At 39.8% G+C, this 21,673-nt stretch overlaps 1 protein-coding gene across 2 annotated transcripts in view; it reads right to left on the bottom strand.

The window, feature by feature from the left end:
• The window catches only part of LOC121369646 (leucine-rich repeat-containing protein 74A-like), a 70,620-nt gene extending 49,149 nt beyond the window's left edge, over positions 1-21,471 (bottom strand). The window contains exons 1-2 of one of the 2 annotated variants that reach the window (XM_041494688.1): positions 21,392-21,462; positions 12,303-12,436 (exon numbers count right to left, since the gene is read on the bottom strand). Coding sequence is in view for 1 of the 2 variants with exons in the window: in XM_041494689.1 (XP_041350623.1) it covers positions 18,142-19,955; positions 21,392-21,398 (1,821 nt within the window). In the remaining variant the exon portion in view is untranslated. Of the gene's footprint in view, positions 1-12,302; positions 12,437-17,563; positions 19,956-21,391 lie in introns of those variants that run through there. The other variant, XM_041494689.1, reaches the window with a different exon arrangement.
• Between the last annotated feature and the right edge of the window lie 202 nt (positions 21,472-21,673).

Genomic DNA, 21,673 nt, shown 5'->3' with positions numbered 1-21,673 from the left:
GACACTACCCTCAATATTTTTCACATCGAGGCCTGAAGCAGTATCTATAAGCTGGAGGCCAACGACTGTCTACTTCAACTTTCTTAAACGAACTGTAAACACGATTCATTGATATACCATTGATTGATTGATTGATTGATTGATTCAGTCATCCATCCATTCATTTATTTTAACTGAGTTTCGTGCTTATATCCAATTAAGGTTCAAGCACGCTGTCCTGGGCATACACCTCAGCTGTCTAGGCTGTCTGTCCAGAACAGTAGGTTAGTTGTTAGTGGTTAGTGAGAGAGAAGAGGGTGTAGTGGTCTTACACCTACCCACTGAGTCGTTAAAACTCGCTCTGGGTGGGAGCCGGTACCGGGCTGCGAACCCTGTACCTACCAGCCTTATGTCTAATGGCTTTTTTTAAAAATAAAGTTGATTGATCCCAGAAAACAAATATAGTAGTGCCAGGATTGGAGCACATTAATCGAACAGTAATAATGGACATAGACACATGTAAAACATAGTTTATAGTTTTATGGGGTTAACAAAGAAGCTAGAAATAATAGAAATAAAGAGAAGGAAGGAGAGAAAGAAAGAAAAAAGAAAGATTGAAGGAAAGGAAGTTTAAATTAATTTAAAGGATAAACTGCAATAGAAAATAGTACATTTATCATTATTATTATTATCATCACCACTACCATCATTCCCATTACTATTTCTGTATTATTATTTCACACGTATAGGTATAATGTATTAGAATGAATGAATGAATGAATGAATGAATGTTTACGACACCCCAGCACGAAAAATACATCGGCTATTGGGTGTCAAACTATGGTAATGCAAATAAATAAAGTGATGATCAACATCAATATAAAAATTCAAGGTTTAAACAAAAACAGTGTAAAGAACTGTGCAAAAATACAAATACAAATATCACAGAATTTTACGGACACCGAATTTTACTGTAAACTTCAATTTGTGCTGTATTGGCCATTCTCAAAGAGAATGTTACACCCCTGCACCACGATGAGGTTACAGCACGCGCAGGGGTATAATGTATTAGATGTAATTTAACTTATAATCAAAACAGAATAGTAAAAGAAGATAGAAAGAAAAAAAGATTGCTTAGAATAGTAAGAAACATTTTGTGTATGGAAGAGAAGAAAAAACATTGAAAGAAGGCAATATTATGAAAAACAATTAAGAAGGTTTGCTTTGAACCAAATCATTTCCAGACAAGCTAAATTCTGCTTTTTTCTGTTGGTAAAATGTGGTATTGTTAAGTTTCATTCAATAAAAAGGTCAAGCCAAGGATTCCATTTTTCATGGAATGTTTCATAGCTACAATTTTTAAGAAGAATATATATTTCGATATCAAATTTAGTTTTTAACATATTTTAACGCTATTTATATTGATTTTTTTCTGTATTTTCATACTGTAAATATAATACTTAATATTTATAGTTAACCAATTTATGAAGCTACTGTTTTTGTTATTAGTTATACCAATACGACAATATCTTTGCTGAAATTGATTTCGTTTCCTGTTTTACATAGAATCCATGATTTTACTTCTTCCCATAAATTATGAACTTTGTCACACTTAAAAAATAAATGTAGTAGTGTTTCTGGATAATTGCTACAAAAGCTACAAGCATTAGAATCAATATAATGAATCATATGTAAGAATTTGTTAGTCTCTAGGATTCTGTGCAAAATTCTATATTGAAAACATGCTAAAGATGTATCTTTCACGCTATGGAAAGGGAGAGTATAAAACGTTTCCCATCCCTGTATATTATATATAAACCCTTCATTTGCATATTTTATTTGTGATTTTTTTATTATTATTCTAGTATTTAGTATATCGTATATATGTTTGCAGCCACTTTTGTCGTTTAACAACATCTTAGTTTAAAGGTGAAAATGGTGTTTTTTTAATGATGTAAAACAATCATCTGTTGTTTGTATGTCCGATGGCTTAACCGCGAGTCCATTAAATAAATTGCGGTCAAACACGTTGCCAATGACTGTTTTCAAGTGCCAATACCCGCTATGTTCATACGTCCTAGTCTGCGTGGACACATGCATAGTCGTAGTCGTATATACCATCAAACAACCCTCTCTGAGGTGGGGTGGGGGTGGAGTGGGAGTGGTGTTGGAGTAATGTTATGATTATAAATAATAAAATATGTGTTATATATCACTATAGCATTACCCCTGGTGGTTACTGTCCCGGGGGTACGTGTATGTACTATATAACGGTAGCCCAGTTGTTAGTCTTCGACATCGACACCAGCCTCGGTAGTGTCGTGGTTGAGCCATCGGACATAGCGTTGGTAAGTACTGGGTTTGCAGCCCGGTACCGACTCCCACCCTCTTCTCACTCACTAACCATTAACAACTAACCCACTGTCCTGGACAGTCAACACAGATAGCTGACGTGTGTGCCCAGGACAGCGTGCTTGAACCTTAATTGGATATAAACACGAAAATAAGTTGAATTGAAATGACTTTATAGACACATCATGTTTAAAGCCACTGACAGGTTTTGAGGTCCATATTTCTTCTGTTTCAAATTGGACTGCGTACTTGAATAACTATTATAATGGTGAACATGAGAAGTTAAAAAGTTGGTTTTATTTAACGACGCCACTAGAGCACATTGATTTATTAATCCATTAGTAGCAAGGGATCTTTTATATGCACCATGCCACAGACAGGATAGCACATACCACGGCCTTTGATATACCAGTCGTGGTGCATTAGTTGGAACGAGAAATAACCCAATAGGCCACCGATGGGAATCGGTCCCAAACCGACCGCGCATCAAGCGAGCGCTTTCCCACTGGGCTACATCCCGCCCCTGATGAACATGAAATCAAATGAAAGATCAGATGTTTGCATCGGATTTGTTGTAACGAAACGGCTTTGTGGAAGGCTTTGGCACTCCGTATATACGAGTTTCGATATGTGAACAGTTGTATTCACATGCAGAGATACATTTTAATACTTGTTGTATTTTATTCTGTAAGTTTTTAATGTTCTACATAAACTACTTATTAACGGTCACTTTGTCGAAAAAAAATATCTCTATTAAAGTTAACACTATTTGACGTTTTGGCGATTATAGCAGGTCTTTATAAAAATTATAAGAGTTCGTAAAACAAGATGTAATGCGCACCTGTATATAACGGTCACCTGCCCAGAACAGACACCATAAATCCAGCCTAATGCATTTCCTTCTTTATTTTACCTGTATATAACAGCCACCTGATTCACTGCGGCCAGCGGCCAATATTTCTTTTGACCAATATTAACGGCCACAAAAGTATAATGACCACTCATTTTTGTCCAAAATGGACACCTGAAATTGTCATAACGGTCACAAGATATATATACATACCTATCAAGACTGACAGGTAGTGTATCCCAAGGTGTGTGATTGATGTTAGACAAGAGTGACTTTCAACAAAACGTATTAAATGTATTTTCTTTGAAAACACTTTTATGTTTAAAGTTTGTTTTGTTTAACGACACCACTGGAGCACATTTATTAGATGTCAAAGATTTGGTAATTCCTAATGCAGCAAGGAATCTTTTATATGCATTTTTCCACAGACAGGAAAGCACATACCACAGCCTTTGTCCAGTTATGGTGCACTGGATGTAACCAGCAGAATGGATCCACCGAGGTAGTTCGATCCTGTGACGCAAGCACCTCAAGCGAGCACTCAACTGACTGAGCTAAATCCCGCCCCCACTTTTACGTAGTTAAAAAAACAAACATTTTCTCTCTATTTCATATTTTTGTGACGACTGTAAATACTTTATGCATTCTAGTTTAGTAGTGGTTTCTTTTTATAGTAAATTATTTTATATGTATTTTCCGTTACCTGTATATAACAGCCACATGTCCTTACGGCCATTTTTACCAGGTCCCATGAGTGGTCGTTATATACAGGTTCGACTGTATTTATAATTTTAATAATAGCCAATGGCCGAAATATCAATAGGCAGGTTAGCAACCTCTATATAGTTCAAGATTGGAACTAGAACGTTGTTTTGATGCTGCTGCTTCCGTTGTTGTTATTAGTGTTGTTATTTACAGCCGTACCCATTGAACATACTGTTTGTTTAACGACACCACTGGAGCACATTGTGATTAATTAACCATCGGCTATTGGATGCCAAACATTTGGTAATTCTGACTCGTAGTCATCAGAGGAAACCCGTTACAATTTTCCTAATGCAGCAAGGACCTTTTATATGCACTTTCACACAGACAGGAAAGCACATACCACGGCCGTTGACCAGTTGTCGTGCACTGGTTGGAACGAAAAAAAAATCCAATCAGTTGAATGGATCCACCAAGGTGGTTCGATCCTGCGACGCAAGCACCTCAAGCGAGCACTCAACCGACTGAGCTAAATCCCGACCACTGTTCGTATCCATGCAGGCCCTTGGGAACCGAGAGCGGGAATAGAGACCCCCCATTTGAGGACGAAAATATACAGGGTTTTTTTCCTATTATATACAAATATAGATAAACAAAAATGGCTTGTGCCCACCCCCATTGGAGACTTTGGAGATTGTGCCCCTCCACTCCAAATATAGTTCCTACGGGCCTTTTGACTGTGGTAAAGTTTAATATCATTTTCAAAAATCAGGTATTTGAATCTAGACCTACTTGAAAAGGAGAATATCGAGGTTATACACTAACAATGTTTCTATGGTTACCGTGAGAGTTGAACACATCCAATTAACATCTGTGAACTGGGTCGCAACAGAGACGCAAACACAATATTAAATGTACAGTTTGCACTGTAAAATTGAGTTTGCAGAGTTGTTTCTATGGCCATTTTGCCCATATAATCTGAATTCGACGTAGCAGGATGTTTGATAGCGGTTAATGTAAACAAATTCAAAATGGCTTCCACAAATAACAATTTTCGTAATGTTAGGTTCATTTTGTTTTATATATTATGGGTTGTGATATATAATTTGTTATGTTTCTCAGGGTGCTGATCTCAAATATGATGTTCTCGGTTGAGCTCGGTAAATAGTACGACCCCAAAATGTGATCTGGTGGATGGATATTGATATTTATTGGCACGGTATAAAATCACATTAATTTTGTCTAATATGTTGTATCCAATCGTCCAGGTGCCAGATCCCATATGTAAAGATTGGTTGCTGTTCTCTATGCAGTTCTCAGAGATGCCATCCAATATCCCGTTGCTGTTGTATTCATTATTGAGTAAATGAAAATTGAAACGCAAAATAAGAACATGAATACGATTTCAGGATGGAACATTGTATAAAAAGGAATGGGAATTCAAAGCGCGCGCGCACATACACACACACATACACACACACGCACACGCACTGACACACACATACACACATACATACACACACACGCACATACACACACACGCACATACACACACATACATACACACACACACACATATACACACACACACACACATAGATACACACACATACACACTCACACATACACACACACACACACACACAGACATACATACATACATACATACACACACACACACATACGCGCACACACACACACATACACACACACACACTCGCGCACACACACGCACGCACACACACACACACACACACTCGCGCACGCGCACACATACACATACACACACACACTCACACATACACACACACTCGCACACACACACACACACACTCGCGCACACACACACACACACACACGCGCACACACACACTCGCGCACACACTCACACATACACGCACATTCGCACACACACACTTACACACACACACACACACTCGCACATGGATATGTATAAATATATTATTTAATAACTGCATTATATACGAGTGTATAGCTTTAATTATGTATCGTTTATATATACACAAAGAAAAAAGTTAAGCACCCCTAGATATAATTAGTACTGAAATAGCCCCATTCGTAAAAACTGCAAATTACGTGACGAATATGTCAAGAATGGTGTTCCATCGAAATAATAGGAGAGTACAATGACAACTGTGACGTCCCACAACAGAACGACATGCACGTGCATCATGCCACCCATGCTTTGCTCAAAATGCAGTATCAATACACTGCAATTGTTGACATTTAACGTCACTGTCTTGCATTGTTGAAAGTTAATCGTTGAATATGGCACGTCGATGGTTATCAGAGGCCCAAAGTATAGGACGTCAGCTGGGGTATCATTACACCGTATTCAGCAGACTGATACGAAAACACGGGCATACCAATGCTGTAAAGGATCTCCCACGGTCAGGGAGACCGCGCATGATGTCACAGGGCTCTGCTTTGGCTCGTACGTCGTCAGCTCTTTGCTACGTCTCCTGTTCTGATGAGCCAATGGTTACCCAATAGACGGATGTCAGCCAGAACAGTAAGGAATCGTCTGAAATTTGCGGGATTGAAGGCCAGAAAGGTCATCAAGCGTCCCTTTCTTGCTGATCATCATGAGAGACGCCGTTTAGCGTGGTGTTTGGCCCGGAGAGCTTGGAATCTGAGGTTCTGGCGAAGAGTCCATTGGTCCGACGAAAGCGTCCATTGGTCCGACGAAAGCCGGTTCCTGCTCCATATTACAGATGGGCGATTGAGAGTTTGGTGGCATAAAAATGCTACCTACATACCCAGGAACATACGACCTACGACCCCGTATGGTGGAGGTTCAGTAATGGTTTGGGGTTGCCTGTCACATGATTGTAAGCTGGATCTTGTCACCATCCAACGCAACCTCAGTGGTGATCGGTACATTCATAACGTATTTTGACAACCATCCACTCGCCACCAGACCTCTGTACATGGATGACAACGCTAGGCCACATCGTTCCCGAGCAGTAACAGTTTTACTCCAAACTGAAACTGTGACGACCCTGCCCTGGCCGGCCATGAGTCCTGACGCCTTGGGGCGTCGAGTACAGGCACTGACCCCACCTGTACAGACGGTGGCACAATTAGAGGTAGCTTTTCATCGAGAATGGCAGCAGTTGTCCATGCAGCAGATCAGACGACTTACTGGAGGGATGAGACGAAGGGTGGAAGCTGTCATCCGGGCACGTGGCAGATTTACCCGCTATAGATGATTTGTATCATGAATGCCATCTGTGGACTTCAAATGACATTTTTCATCATCAATCATGATGTTGACTTGTGTTTCTGACTCTGCACCTCCATACGTATTGTGTGAGAAGGCAAGATGAACTTATTGACCTCCCAGGTGCAGATGACAGTGAAATTTCAGGAACCCTCCGCAGTATCAAACAGTATCAAACAGCTGAGGATAAAAATCAAAGAGAGCATCGCCTTGTCTACATGCAAGGATTCAACTGTTGTAATAATGCTACCTGTTGCTTTCGTCGAAACACTGGCCTCTCTTTTCAGTGTCGCAGCTCTAGGTCTTCAAGAAGAACAACCATCAAACAACATACAAGTTCTTAAACCAACAATACCTAGTTCTAGGAGCACCATGAATTGTTTACATTGTAAACCTTGTGCCTGATACTCTGTCTGTAGGTATTGCATATTTAAAAAGTCCCAAATACCTGATCAGATCAATAAGTAGTACATTCTATTGCAGGAAAATGTACCTGAGGGGCGGGACGTAACCCAGGAGTAAAGCACTTGCTTGATATGGGGTCGGTCTGGGATCGATGCCCGTCGGTGGACCTTTTGGGCTATTTCTCATTCCAGCCAGTGCACCACGAAAGACTGTGGTATGTGCTATCATGTCTGTGAGATGGTGCATATAAAAAATTCCTTTAATTACTTAATGGAAAAAAAAGAAAGAAATGTTTTATTTAACGACGCACTCAACACATTTTATTTACGGTTATATGGCGTCAGACATATGGTTAAGGACCACACAGATTTTGAGAGGAAATCCGCTGTCGCCACTACATGGGCTACTCTTTCCGATTAGCAGCAAGGGATCTTTTATTTGCGCTTCCCACAGGCAGGATAGCACAAACCAAGGCCTTTGTTGAACCAGTTATGGATCACTGGTCGCTGCAAGTGTTTTACACCTACCCATTGTGCTTAATGGGAAAATGCTGCAGGTTTCCTCTGTAAGACTATGTCAAAGTTACTATATGTTTGACATCCAATAGCCTATACCTATGGGGAGCGAAGAGGTGTGATTGGTGAGACTGTGGCCCCTTCTGATTACGCCGGTGGTGTTAGGTGCCTTTTACAAGTTCTGAACTTCTCCCCATAGGCAGAATCCTGGATCCGCCCCTATATTGTATATCAGTATTTGCTAATATACCCAACCGAGTGCAGCTACGTGCAATAGCTGGACTCGCATATCGCGGTGAAACAAATTGGCATTGTGTGTTGTGTTGCTTAAATAAAAGCTGATCATCTTGGGTTTTGCCGACAAATTATGTTTAAAACTAACATGCAGTGAGCTAATTTCTACGCAGACATGTTCTTTCGTTGTCATGTATAAAGATATTGAAGATTTCACCTAAATAAACGATATTGTTAGTCTTTACTGGGATGCAAAAACAAATCCCTCTTGAAGGGTTAAAGTTTCGATCTACACCGGTCGTTGGTACATATTATTTTTGTTTAAAATGCGGCCCCATATTCTGCAGAACACTCCCCTTAAATGTGATTAGTTGATAAATAAGATGTTGCTGGTGTCACTGTAGATTTTAATCATTCATTGGTTTTCCAGAAATTAGTTTCGCTGGCCGACGAGTTCGCGAATCGTTCACATGCAAATTGCATGTTGGAATTTGCTACAGATTTCACAGTGCAAAGTACGGTTTTTAAATACATTAAATTTTAAAGAAAATAGACTTAACTGTTTTGTTTATGCCACATCTGTATATGATTTTCTGTAATAATTATTTGTGCTTACCATTAAAAAGATATCATTAGTAAAAGGCTAATTATGACGCATTTTCGCAATGAGACAACGGTAATGATGATATTCATGGGAGACAACTCTGGCGAAAGCATAAATATTTTCCCTATGCATGGGTTTATGACATGGATATCATGGGTAAGTGATAGGATAAAACGTCATATTAACCAAACGTCAGGCCCGTAGAATGGTGGACATGATTGGGGGGGGGGGGGGGGGGGGGGGCAATTGAACCAGCCTGCTACGGGCCTGAACGTGTTGGACTGTGAAAGACATCTGTAAAAGCAAGGCTAAGCAATGTTTGTTTTAGTAGTGATTGGTTTAAACCTGAAAGATATTTTCGTTTCTAAGAAACCGATAAAACTGAAGATAAACAAAATACGACGGGTCGTCAGTGAGAAGCGGGACACAAGTGTATTGTAATATGTCATTTTAGTCAACAAAAAGACTCTATTTGTCGGGAAATTCATACAGTGAAAGCAAACTCCTTTAAAGTATAAATAGTTATATTTAAACGTGAATTTCAGTACTAGAAACTACCAAGGATTGTTTTCATAAAGGTGTTTACTGAAAGGTTAAAATTCATATTAATACATATTCCTTAATCAGTTTTTAACATTTCGTTAAATGTACATGGGTCTCTAAAGCAGAGGCGGATCTAGGAATGGGGGGGGGGGGGGTGGTGGGCAAGGGCCCGGGCCTCCCCTAAATTTTGCGACAGTTATAATATTATTATATATTAATTTTCTTTCACGATCCCCTCCAAACCTCCCCCGAAGTTCCATTGGCATTCCGCCTCATGTCACTGCCCCCCCCCCCCCCCTAAATAGTTTTACTGGATCCGCCTTTTTGATGTATTTGCGGTTAAAACGTACTTTTGTTGTTGGGTTGCTGCTTTTGGGGTTTTTTGTGTGGTTTTTGTTTCGTTTTGAAGGGTTTTGTTGATTTTTGTTGTTATTGTTGTTTGTGTGGGTTTTGTTGGTTTTGTTTTTTTGGATTTGTTTTGGGGTTTGGGTTTTTAAAATGATTAATACAATGCATGTATGATGTATTATTATTATTATTATTATTATTATTTATTGTTATTATTTATTTAATTTTAAAAAGCATTAGAACACCCGTATGTCCTTGATTGCCCTAATGACCGTTAGACGCGCGCCAAACGTCCCATGATATACTCGACAAAATTAATTAAGAGCCAGTCTAGACGTTTTGGTCATTCTATTCTACTGTCTTATTATTTCAGCAAGATTTGATCACAGAGGACTTGCACGATGGGTTTTCCGTGCATTTACGAAAACTAGCGAAATGTGCATTCAGCTAGGAATCGTACAACACGTTGGTCCGCTCTAATTTGTTGTTTAAATCATCCTACCCTGAGTTTGCAGTAAGATTATTTGTTTTGTTTAACGACATCAGTGGAGCACATTGATTTATTAATCATCGGCTATTGGATGTCAAACATTTGGTCATTTTGACATATAGTCTTAGAGAGGATAACCAACTACATTTGTTTTCCATTTAGTGACAAGGGATATTTTATATGCACCATCCCACAGATAGGATAGCACATACCACGGCCTTTAATATACCAATCTTGACGCACTGTCTGGCTCGTTTCAGCCAGTGCAATAGAGCTGGTCAAAAGCCGTGGTACTATGTGCTTTCCTGTCTGTGGAAAAGTGAATATACTATAAAAGATCCCTTGCTGCATTAGGAAAAAATGTAACGGGTTTCCTCTGATGACTATGTGTCAGAATTATCAAATGCTTGACATCCAGTAGCCGATGATTAAAATTAATCAATATGCTCTAGTGGTATCGTTACACAAAAACAAACTTTAACTATTAGCTACAGTGGAAAAGAATGAACATACGTTTAACTATAACTAAAAAACTAAAACATCGGCGATTGGCAACTATCATGAAAATGAACGAATGAAAGCATAACCCAGGATAAGCAAACACATCGTCAATTGATAAGTTCTAACTACCATGAAAATTAATTAAAATTAATCACAACTCAGAAACAACAAAATCATCGGCGATTGGTAACTACCATGAAAATCAACAAATAAAAGCATAACTCAGGACAAGCAAACACATCGGCGATTGATACGTTCTAACTACCATGAAAATGAATAAAAGTATGAAATAACGTTTAATCACAACTCAGAAACAACAAAATCATCGGCGATTGGTAACTACCATGAAAATCGACAAATAAAAGCATAACTCAGGACAAGCAAACACATCGGCGATTGATACGTTCTAACTACTATGAAAATGAATAAAAGTATGAAATAACGTTTAATCACAACTCAGAAACAACAAAATCATCGGCGATTGGTAACTACCATGAAAATCGACAAATAAAAGCATAACTCAGGACAAGCAAACACATCGGCGATTGATACGTTCTAACTACCATGAAAATGAATAAAAGTATGAAATAACGTTTAATCACAACTCAGAAACAACAAAATCATCGGCGATTGGTAACTACCATGAAAATCGACAAATAAAAGCATAACTCAGGACAAGCAAACACATCGGCGATTGATACGTTCTAACTACCATGAAAATGAATAAAAGTATGAAATAACGTTTAATCACAACTCAGAAACAACAAAATCATCGGCGATTGGTAACTACCATAAAAATCGACAAATAAAAGCATAACTCAGGACAAGCAAACACATCGGCGATTGATAAGTTCCAACTACCGTGAGAATGAATCAAAGAAAGCATATAATATTATACCAGGACGATCAAAAACATCGACGATTAATAAGTTCTAACGACCATGAGAATGAATAAAGGAAAGCATGTAATATAACCCTAGGACGATAAAAAACATCGGTGATTGGAAACTACCATGGGGAGGGGATCAATTCTTCCCCATTATAAATTACTCCCTATTTGTTGCCCTATGACCTGTGCGCCTTCTGTGCTTGACATTCCTTTAATATCACAACATAATACTGACTTTAGACCCCTTCCACCCTATTGAAAAATATCACACCTCCATCTGAATTATAGTCCTACCAGCTTCATTCAGGGATAGAGTACAATATTAGAAACAGAGCCTAAAAATTAAATAGGTCATATTGATTAAAATAGTTATTTTCTAAAACAGAAGAGTTAAAACCGGAATGTTTTGGTGTTTTGTTCATCTAACCTGTTCTATTGAAATAATAAGCTGCGAATCTTCACAAACAGAATGAAACAATTTAAACCAGATTAATAGTTTTAAGGTCCCGCTCAGACCCAGTTCCCACACGCCCCACTCCCTTCCACCCACCCTCTTTCAATAATCAAGTGATCTGACCCAGCTAAGATACATTACATACGAGGAGACAAATGAAATACTAATAAATAATAATAATTCGCTTACGTTTTGGCTCACAAAAACTGAATCCGTCTCCTAGCGATAGTCACCTCTATTCCATTGCGTTTGTGAAAGGTTCACGTCGTTCCATTACCGCTGCACTACTCACTTCTTCATGAACCCACTGAAAATAATCCACACTGAAAAAAACAGAAAAAAAATGAAAAAGAAAAAATAATAATCTGCCTTGTCGTTTAGGTTTGTGTATTTTCTACGACTGGATTATAGCGGGTTACGACCCTTTGTGGGCCGCGCGAACGCCGTCTTTTGTCCCGTGTAATCTGCCTTCAGATTTGGCCTCATTATAACGATTATCAATGCGATCAGTGTAAAAACCATAAGCCGTACAATCGTGTGCAATTATATCCCTATTCAGTACATATAACAGTTTAAAAAAATTTGTTCCTTTTTTTTTTTACATTTTTCTTTTGGTGGTGGGGGGGGGGGGGGGGGGGGGTTGGGGTTGGGCAAGGGGAGGAATTATACAATCTTACCTTACTTTTTCAAAAATTAAAAACAAACATCAGGGGCGCTGATAGGTAATGAATAGTAGGTTATAGACTTAAATAAAGCATTTCAGATTGCATGTACATGAGCCTTTTACTTAGTGGTACAGCGCCCGTTTGATACGCGGTCGGTCTGGGATCGATCCCCGTCGGTGGGCCCATTGGGCTATTTCTCGTTCCAGCCAGTGCACCACGACTGGTATATCAAGGGCCGTGGTATGTGCTATTCTGTCTGTGGGATGGTGCATATAAAAGATCCCTTGCTGTTAATCGAAAAGTGTAGCCCATGAACTGGCGACAGTGGGTTTGCTCTCAATATCTGTGTGGTCCTTAACCATATGTTCGACGCCACATAACCGTAAATAAAATGTGTTGAGTGCGTCGTTAAATAAAACATTTCCTTCTTCCTTTTACTCACAACTTGTTTGGTTGCTGATTGAAAGCATATGGCAAATGCATAAAAAATCCAAGATTGTTCGACTTTTTAAGCTTTTATTTTTACTAAGCAGGGCATCTGCTTGAAAACTGCATGGTGCACGTGAAATTCATTTTAATGTTTGATTAGGGTTAAGTTGTTTTGCAATCTGGCTTCGAATGCCCATGCCACTAAAACGTAAACTGGGCATTCTGGATTGTGTCTGAATGATAGCATAGCCATGAGACAAGTAACGAGATGCCTGCAAGTGAGCCATTCCGCCATCCATTAACTGCAAGAGCGTTTCCATACCACTAGCACAGCGAATGGGCTACCCTCTCTGACGCAGTGTCCATGTGACTCTTAACTTCTTGCAACTAGTATATAATTAATGTTTTCACACTTCATTATATTGGTTTATACATGTAATGATTTTAAAAAGGCATATCAGTACGTGTGTATGTATGGGAGTTTATTAACTCGTATGAATGCACATATACGTGTATCTTTATCCGTGTTGTGTGCGTCGGTGCGTGTATCTATACATATATGTACGCGTGGACATGCATCTGTATATGCATTATTAACTAACAGACACATACACACATAAGTTAAAGTTTGTTTTGTTTAACGACACCACTAGAGCACATTGATTTATTAATCATCGGCTATTGGATGTCAAACATTTGGTAAGAGAGTAAATCCGCTACATTTTCTCATTCATTTCAACTTATTTTCGTGCTTATATCCAATTAAGGTTCAAGCACGCTGTCCTGGGCACATACTTCAGTTATCTGGGCTCTCTGCCCAAGACAGTGGGTAAGTTGTTAATTGTTAGTGAGAGAGAGAGAGAGAGAGAGAGAGAGAGAGAGAGAGAGAGAGAGAGAGAGAGAGAGAGAGAGAGAGAAGAGGGTGTAGTGGCCTTACACCTACCCAATGAGTGGTTAAGACTCGCTCTGTGTGGGAGCCTTATGTCCGATGACTTAACCACTACGCCACCAAGGCCGGATTTTCCATTAGTAGCAAGGAATATTTTATATGCACTATCCCACAGACAGGATAGCATATACCACGATCTTTGATATACCAGTCGTGGTGCACTAGCTGGAACGAGAAATAGCCCAACGGGCCCACTGACGGGGATCGATCCTAGACAGACTGCGCATCAAGCGAGCGATTTACCACTGGACTACGTTCCGCCACATGAGAAAAAAAACCCCACAGAAAGACAAATAAATGAATAAACAAACAAACAAACAAACAAAACAGCCCACCAGCAATAGATCTTCTACATGTACTTTCATATAGGCAGCAGAGTACGAACCACAGACTTCGGTGTAGCAGTAGTTGGGACGAGGACAAAATCTAGTCTAATTTTATCCTAATGCAGCAAGGGATCTTTTATATGTACTTTCCCACAGACAGGAAAAAACGTACCACGGTCTTTGTCCAGTTGTGGTGCACTGGTTGGAACGAGAAAAAAAACAATAAGTTGAATGGGTCCACCGAGGTACAGTGTACATTGTAAGTACGTACCCGTAAGGACCGGGATGGGGACGGACGGCCTGTGCGCTTACTTTATAAATATACAAATCTGGCTTGTGCCACCCCACTAGAGCCTTCGCCTCCCCCCCCCCCCCCCCAAGAAAAACAAAACAAAACACCCCCACCCCCCCACCCCCCAAAGAAAAAAGAGAAAAAAAAATCCAATACGTATATAAAAATCATACAATGTGAAAAATGCATTATAGTAGTATTGCATTTACTAGCAATTGGCATGATGAACTGTATTTGTCGATAAAGTTAGTTTTGTTTTGTTTAACGACACAGCTATTGGATGTTAACCATTTGGTAATTCTGATGTATAGTCTTCGATAGGAATCAGACCGAATAGCACATACTACGGCCTTTGATATATCAGTTGTGGCAGGAATGAGTAATAGCCCAATGGGACCACCAACGGGGGTCGATCATAGACCGATCGCGCATCAGGTAAGCGCTTTACCACTGTGCTACGTCCCGACCCCTGTAGTTATATAATGTTGGAAACTGCATTTGAAGATATACAGGTTTCAAAACTGTCCTGAAAGCATACCCACGTAGGAACTTGGGCGTTTCAAATGTTCAGTGTCAGTCATTGACCCACGCCATTGTTAAATCGCTTGCGCCGTGCCTGATTAAGTAACACACAGGGGGTATAGATAAACAAATATTTTTGTCCGGTAATATCTCCTAATCGCCAGTTGTGCGACATAGTGTTTCACAAAAGTCCAGTCTGTATAGTATTCCACCCGTTTTAATATTTATCACGCTATGTTACGGGTCAGGTTTTGATAAATCGCCGTGATAAGACGTATTTCACAATAAGCTGATCGACCGTTTGATTGGCCAGATTATATACACAATAATAGGCAATCAAATTTATTATAATGAACCCGTGCAGCTTGATCGTTCACACGAAACAACGCAGACAAAAGGTTACAGCTGCACATGTATTGATGTACGAATATCTATATATTGTACGTATGTCGACTTTGACTAGTACATACGTTGCTAGGACTGAAACCTTAGGCACCAAGGGAGCGGGATGTAGCTCAAGCGGTAGCATGTCTGCCTGTGAAGTGGTCAGTGATTGGATCAATCCTTCTCATGTACACCCATTTGCAGTTCATCTGGTTCATCAAAGGCCGTGGTATGTGCTGTCCTGGCCGTGGGAAAGTGCATATAAAAGACCCCTTGCTGCTTATCAGAACGAGTAGCCTATGTGGCGGCAGCGGCTTTCCTCTAAAGAAATATGTCAGAATGAGCATATGTTTGACGTTCAATAGCCGGTGATAAGATAAAAAATAATGTGCTCTAGAGGTGTCGTTAAATAAAACAAACTTTAACTATTAGCTACCATGGAAAAGAATGAACAAACGTTTAACTATAACTAAGAAACAAAAACATCGGCGATTGGCTACCATGAAAATTAATAAAAGTATGAAACAACATTTAATCGCAACTCAGAAACCGAATAGCCCGTTATTCCCTGACACCACCGTATACACTCGATCACCGAGACGTGCGTGCGTGTGTGTGTGTGTGTGTGTGTGTATGGCGTAGCAAGGGAGAGGGGGGGGGGGGAGAGACAGGCACGGGGGCCATGCCCCCACCAATCAAACCTTTAAAAAACGTTTTACTGTATTAAATTTTATAAAATCAGTGTGGGACCCCCCTCCCCCCCACCAATCTAAAATTCTGGCTACGCCAGTGGTATATATGCATGCATGTGTGTATGTATACATGTATGCATGCTTGTATGAATATCTATATATTGTATGGATGTCGAGGTGGACTGTTACACACACATAGACAGTAACATACTAGCGCGGGGAATAATTAAATCCTTTCTGGCCTCACAAATGGTCTTATGCCATTGCCGAGACTCGAATCCGTGACACCGAATTGCCCGCAGAATGCAGACTAACCACGATACTTTCTGAGCTATCGAGTCCATAAAAAGGATTCTCTTTCAACTCAACCACATGCATGGGGCCTACAAGCTTACGTGCTTGAAACAGTGGGCAGACCTGACACTGGCTAGTATGTATTGATGTATGAATATCTATATAGTGTATGTATGTCGAGGTTGACTATTACACACATAGACATTAACGCACTGGCGTAGGGGATAATTAAATACTTTCTAGCGTCACATATTGTCGCATGCCATTGCTGGGACTTGAACCTGTGGCACCGAATCTCCCGCAAATTGCAGACTAAAGACGATACTTTCTGAGCTATCGAGTCATCCATAAAAAGGATGATCTTTAACTCAAAGTGGAAGCACTTATACCAGTGGTAAAGCGTTCGCTCGATGCGCGGTCAGTCTGGGATCGATCCTTGTCGGTGGGCCCATTGGGCTATTTCTCGCTCCAGCCAGTGCACCACGACTGGTATATCAAAGACCGTGGTATGTACTACCCTGTCTGTGGGATGGTACATATAAAAGATCCCTTTCTGCTAATCGAAAAGAGTAACCCATAAAGTGGCGACAGCGGGTTTCCTCTCTCAATATATGTGTGGTCCTTAACAAGGTCTGACGCCATATAACCGTAAATAAAATGAGTTGACTGCGTCGTTAAATAAAACATTTCCTCCTCCTTCCTTTAACTCAACCATATGCATGGGGCCTACAAGCTACGCGGTCGATCCCGCTTACGTACGTACGTACGTACGTATGTATACACGCACATACACAGACAGAGAGACAGAGACAGACAAATACAGAGACAGACAGACAGACGAATATAGCAAAACCACCACCAGTTTTGAGGTCGGTATGATGAGTAACAGAAGACTAGTATGATTATCGGTTCCATGTTTCAATAAAGATGCAGTAACAACATAAATATTAACAAAAGCAATCATTCTGAGACCACCGACGTCCAGACGACTCTACACATAACAGCAAATCTAAGTCAGACTGAACATCAGCACATTTCTAGGTATGGGAGTTCTGGAAGATCTTAACAATGTCACATACAAGATGTCACGACTGCCACATTAAACTGTACAAATAACTTCACAGTTCTGTCTACAAAAAAACAGAAATGTGTCAATAAAGTCTACACAAAATAAACGTAGTGTAGTTTACAGGTACAATGTATATTAAAACCATGACAAAGTTGTATGTCTTTCATCTTTGTGTTTTAACACAAAGTATGTATTAAAACTATGTTTACATAAATGTAAGGACAATATGAGATGTTATACTCTTCTGGGCCCTGTTTCACGAAGCGATCTTAGCTCGAATATCACCTACTACCTTGTGCACTTAAGTTTCGTGGAACGGGGCCCTGTACCATAACACAAACTTCTGTAGCATAACATTAAAAACACTCCATGATGGACAAAGAGGTATGTCATCCATGTTTGTAATTTAACACAAACTTATTACACCTGCGTCATCAGGCTCATTTCTATATTGAGAATTTTCAAGAAGAAACCTCTTCTTTACTCGACCAAATGCACACGCAGACACACAGGAACAAAACGCCAAGTCCTCCACTTTTGTAACCACCATGGCGTCATAATCAAACAAGAACACGTCAGGACTGATCGGCAGACTGTATCTACTCCCTATGAGGTACACCTTGCTTCCAGTGTCGATGCCATGAAACCGACTGTCTACGGGACTCAACTCCCCAATGTCACCAGCAAATACAGGGTCTCTACCAAAGTCGGGCACCTTTATGACCATGCCCCTTGGGGTGATGACAAACACTGTAGTGTCTCTTCTGAAAGCGAACGAGTGCCGGTTGCCTGGTCCATTGGAGATTATGCCTGGGAGTCTTCCGATGACTTCACACTGTCCTGTCGTGCAGTTGAATGACTGGATCTCAGGAATGCATTCACTGGTCATCCTCACTGTGTTGGAGTCTGTGTAGACTGTGCGGCGACAGATGCCCAGGTAAGTGAAAATCGTATCTCCTGACGTTACAAAACTGAATTCAGTTACTGGACAAACCAAGTCACCTTTTTTGCACCATTCGTCTGTCTCCGGGTCATACTGTTCAACAGTAATCCATGTTCGAAGCAGATTTTCGTTTACACCACCAATAAGATATACATGTGATTCACAAGATACAAGAGTAAATTTTGTCCTGATCTGGCAAAGTTTCTTACAGCTGTGCCAAACACCAGTACTTCCATCAAATCTAGCAAGAGCCACTCCATTTCTTGTTACCCCTGCAAGGTACAAGTTATGTCCATGGAAACAAATTGACTCAATTTTCGGAAGATCAAAGGGGCAATGAGGAAGTTTCATGGACTTTTTCTGGTCTAAACTGACACAGTATGGAAACTGAATCACCTCAGTGTCAGAGTCATCATCCTGATCAGTAATTTCACGAGATGGATAAGCAACTATGATATTCTGTAGCCTGTCAAAGAACCGAACTCTATTCTGAACATTGTACTCATCAGATGCTAACATCGTCGTTCTTAGTGCATTCAACATGGAACAAAGACCTTTATCTGCAGTTACTATAACTTTTTCTAGAAGTGATTCCCATTCACTGGAAGGTATCAAGTCCAACCGAACACTCTCAAATACATCTTTAGCTTTGCTAGGCTCTGTTTTAGTCATTTTCATCCAATTTATTGCAACTTCCAAAACCCACGCTTCGTTTCTGACTATCAAGTGTTCATCTGAAAGAATATCCTTCAGCTCCTCTTGAGACAACTGTTGGAGTTCTCCATTCTCTACCAGTAGCTTGAAATGCCTTATAATGAAGGACTTTGCTTGATGCTGAAGATATCCACACCCATACGTTGGAGCCAGCTGCCACAAAGATAAGCAGTTGTCCAGTGTCAGCATCTCCTCCAGTATATACTCCTCGCACAGCTCCTGTAAACAGAGCACCTGCAGAAAGGAGCCAATGTGCAGAATGTCCTTGACATTGTTGTTGGTGAGGTGAATATGTCCTGAGTACATGTAGGTGAGGACCAGCTCAAACCATTCACTGTTCAGGTCATGCAGTTGTATAACAGACTGGGAGCTCTCCTTCATCCCTGAGGAAAACATCCCTTCGAAGTATGGCGACATGGAACACAAAACCACTTTGTGGCAAGGGAACTCCACCTGGTCCACCTTGATGACAACATCAGTGAACAATCTGTGCTCCAGTGCTGTCGTTAAACCCTGAGTCAGCCTGCGTATGTAGTTGTAGTTTTCAGCAAGCATTGATGAATCTAAAAGCAAAAATGTGTATATGGTCAGACCAATCCTTTTAAAAATGTATATTTTCTGTAACATTTTAATATTTGTATAGAAACCTTTTCGGAGTTACAGGACTTGAACTTAACAATGTGTTACCTACAGCAATTACCTACATATTTTCAGCCTGTGTATAGTAATTTTAGACCTGTAACTCTCAACAAATAAACACAAAATTGAAAACCAAAAATTATCCCTTTCAACAATGGCAATATTTTGATTCAGTGGCATGATACTGCCATCAGCAAAACCAATGGAGAGATCTCCGGCAAATGCCATATGTGCTGCGGTTAAGTTCCAGCCCTGGGTTATTTCATGACCGCTAAACCATAAAAGCAGCAGTAACATGTATACCAGACTTTTCTGTTTTAGGATTGCGAATCGGAATGTGATCATGCCTCTGCATGTTTCTAAATTCAATCTGTTTCAATTAACTTCACTTCTCTATTATATAGAGGAAGATACATGGATTTTTCAACAAGAATTCTGTCAAATCAAATGTCTCATAAACGTTTTCAGTGCACTGTGATGAACATCCATAGGTGCAACCATAAACCAGTTTTACTGATCTAGACACCGCCACTGCCACCATCACTGTCCAAGAATTTACCCATATCTCACCTTTTAACTTTGTAAAGGCAAGACAAAAACAAGTCTGCTATAGAAATGCTTATTGAATGGAACCTTAATTTGACTTTGTAAATTTACCAGTTCTTGGGTGCATGGAGGGGGGATTTATTTGACCAGTACCAAATTTGCTGTTTAGTTTAATGATACCACTAGAGCACATTTATTTATTAATCATAGGCTATTGGATCTCAAACATTAAGTAACTCTGACATATAGTCTTAGTGAGGAAACGAGCTACATTTTTTCTATTACAATTTAGTAGCAAGTGATCTTTTATAATATATATCATTCCACAGACAGGATAGCACATGCCACGACATTTAATATACCAAGTATGGTGTACTGGCTGGGAAGAGAAATAGCGCAATGGGGCCACCGACAGGGTTCGATCACAGTCCGACCGCACATCAAGCAAGCGGTTAACCACTGGGCTACGTCCCGCCTCTAGAAGCTCTATATTAACCTCAATAATAAAATTATTATTATTACAATTTGTAGAAAACCATTAATATGTACCTTGCTACAATACAGTTATTGAATGCACTTTAGCTGACATGACAGAGCTTACTGAAATACAAAACTGAATTTATCACACAATGCGAATGACAAAGTGACAAGTCTGAAAGTGAAAGTGTGGTACGAGACCAATATTAAAACAACCATCGTATGACATTTATGGTTTATGTTGGTTTCATAAGATAGTAACCGATGCAATTTAATGTATTCATACTGCAATGCCATCATACAGCCACATTATTTATTCAGTTATCTTTATACCAACCTGGCATATTGATTTCTTCAGAAAATCGGCTAGTATGCCTTTGTTGACAACTTTCGATAACTGCCTTTGAAACGGGCGACAACTCTAAACCAAAACTGATTTATGAATTGAGTTGTCTACGTGTGTAATGTAATAATAATAATTATTATTATTTTTTGTAAAGTCAGTTTGCGATAAACTAATTAAATAAATAACCCTACTTCTTTACATTGACTGCGTTGATGAATTAACAGCATGCAGTCCGAAATATTATTAGTGATCAATATGCACTACTGAGACAAA

The sequence above is a fragment of the Gigantopelta aegis genome, chromosome 4, assembly GCF_016097555.1.
Source record: "Gigantopelta aegis isolate Gae_Host chromosome 4, Gae_host_genome, whole genome shotgun sequence".
Lineage (NCBI taxonomy): Eukaryota > Metazoa > Mollusca > Gastropoda > Neomphalida > Peltospiridae > Gigantopelta > Gigantopelta aegis.
This window is presented reverse-complemented; position numbering and strand designations above follow the sequence as displayed.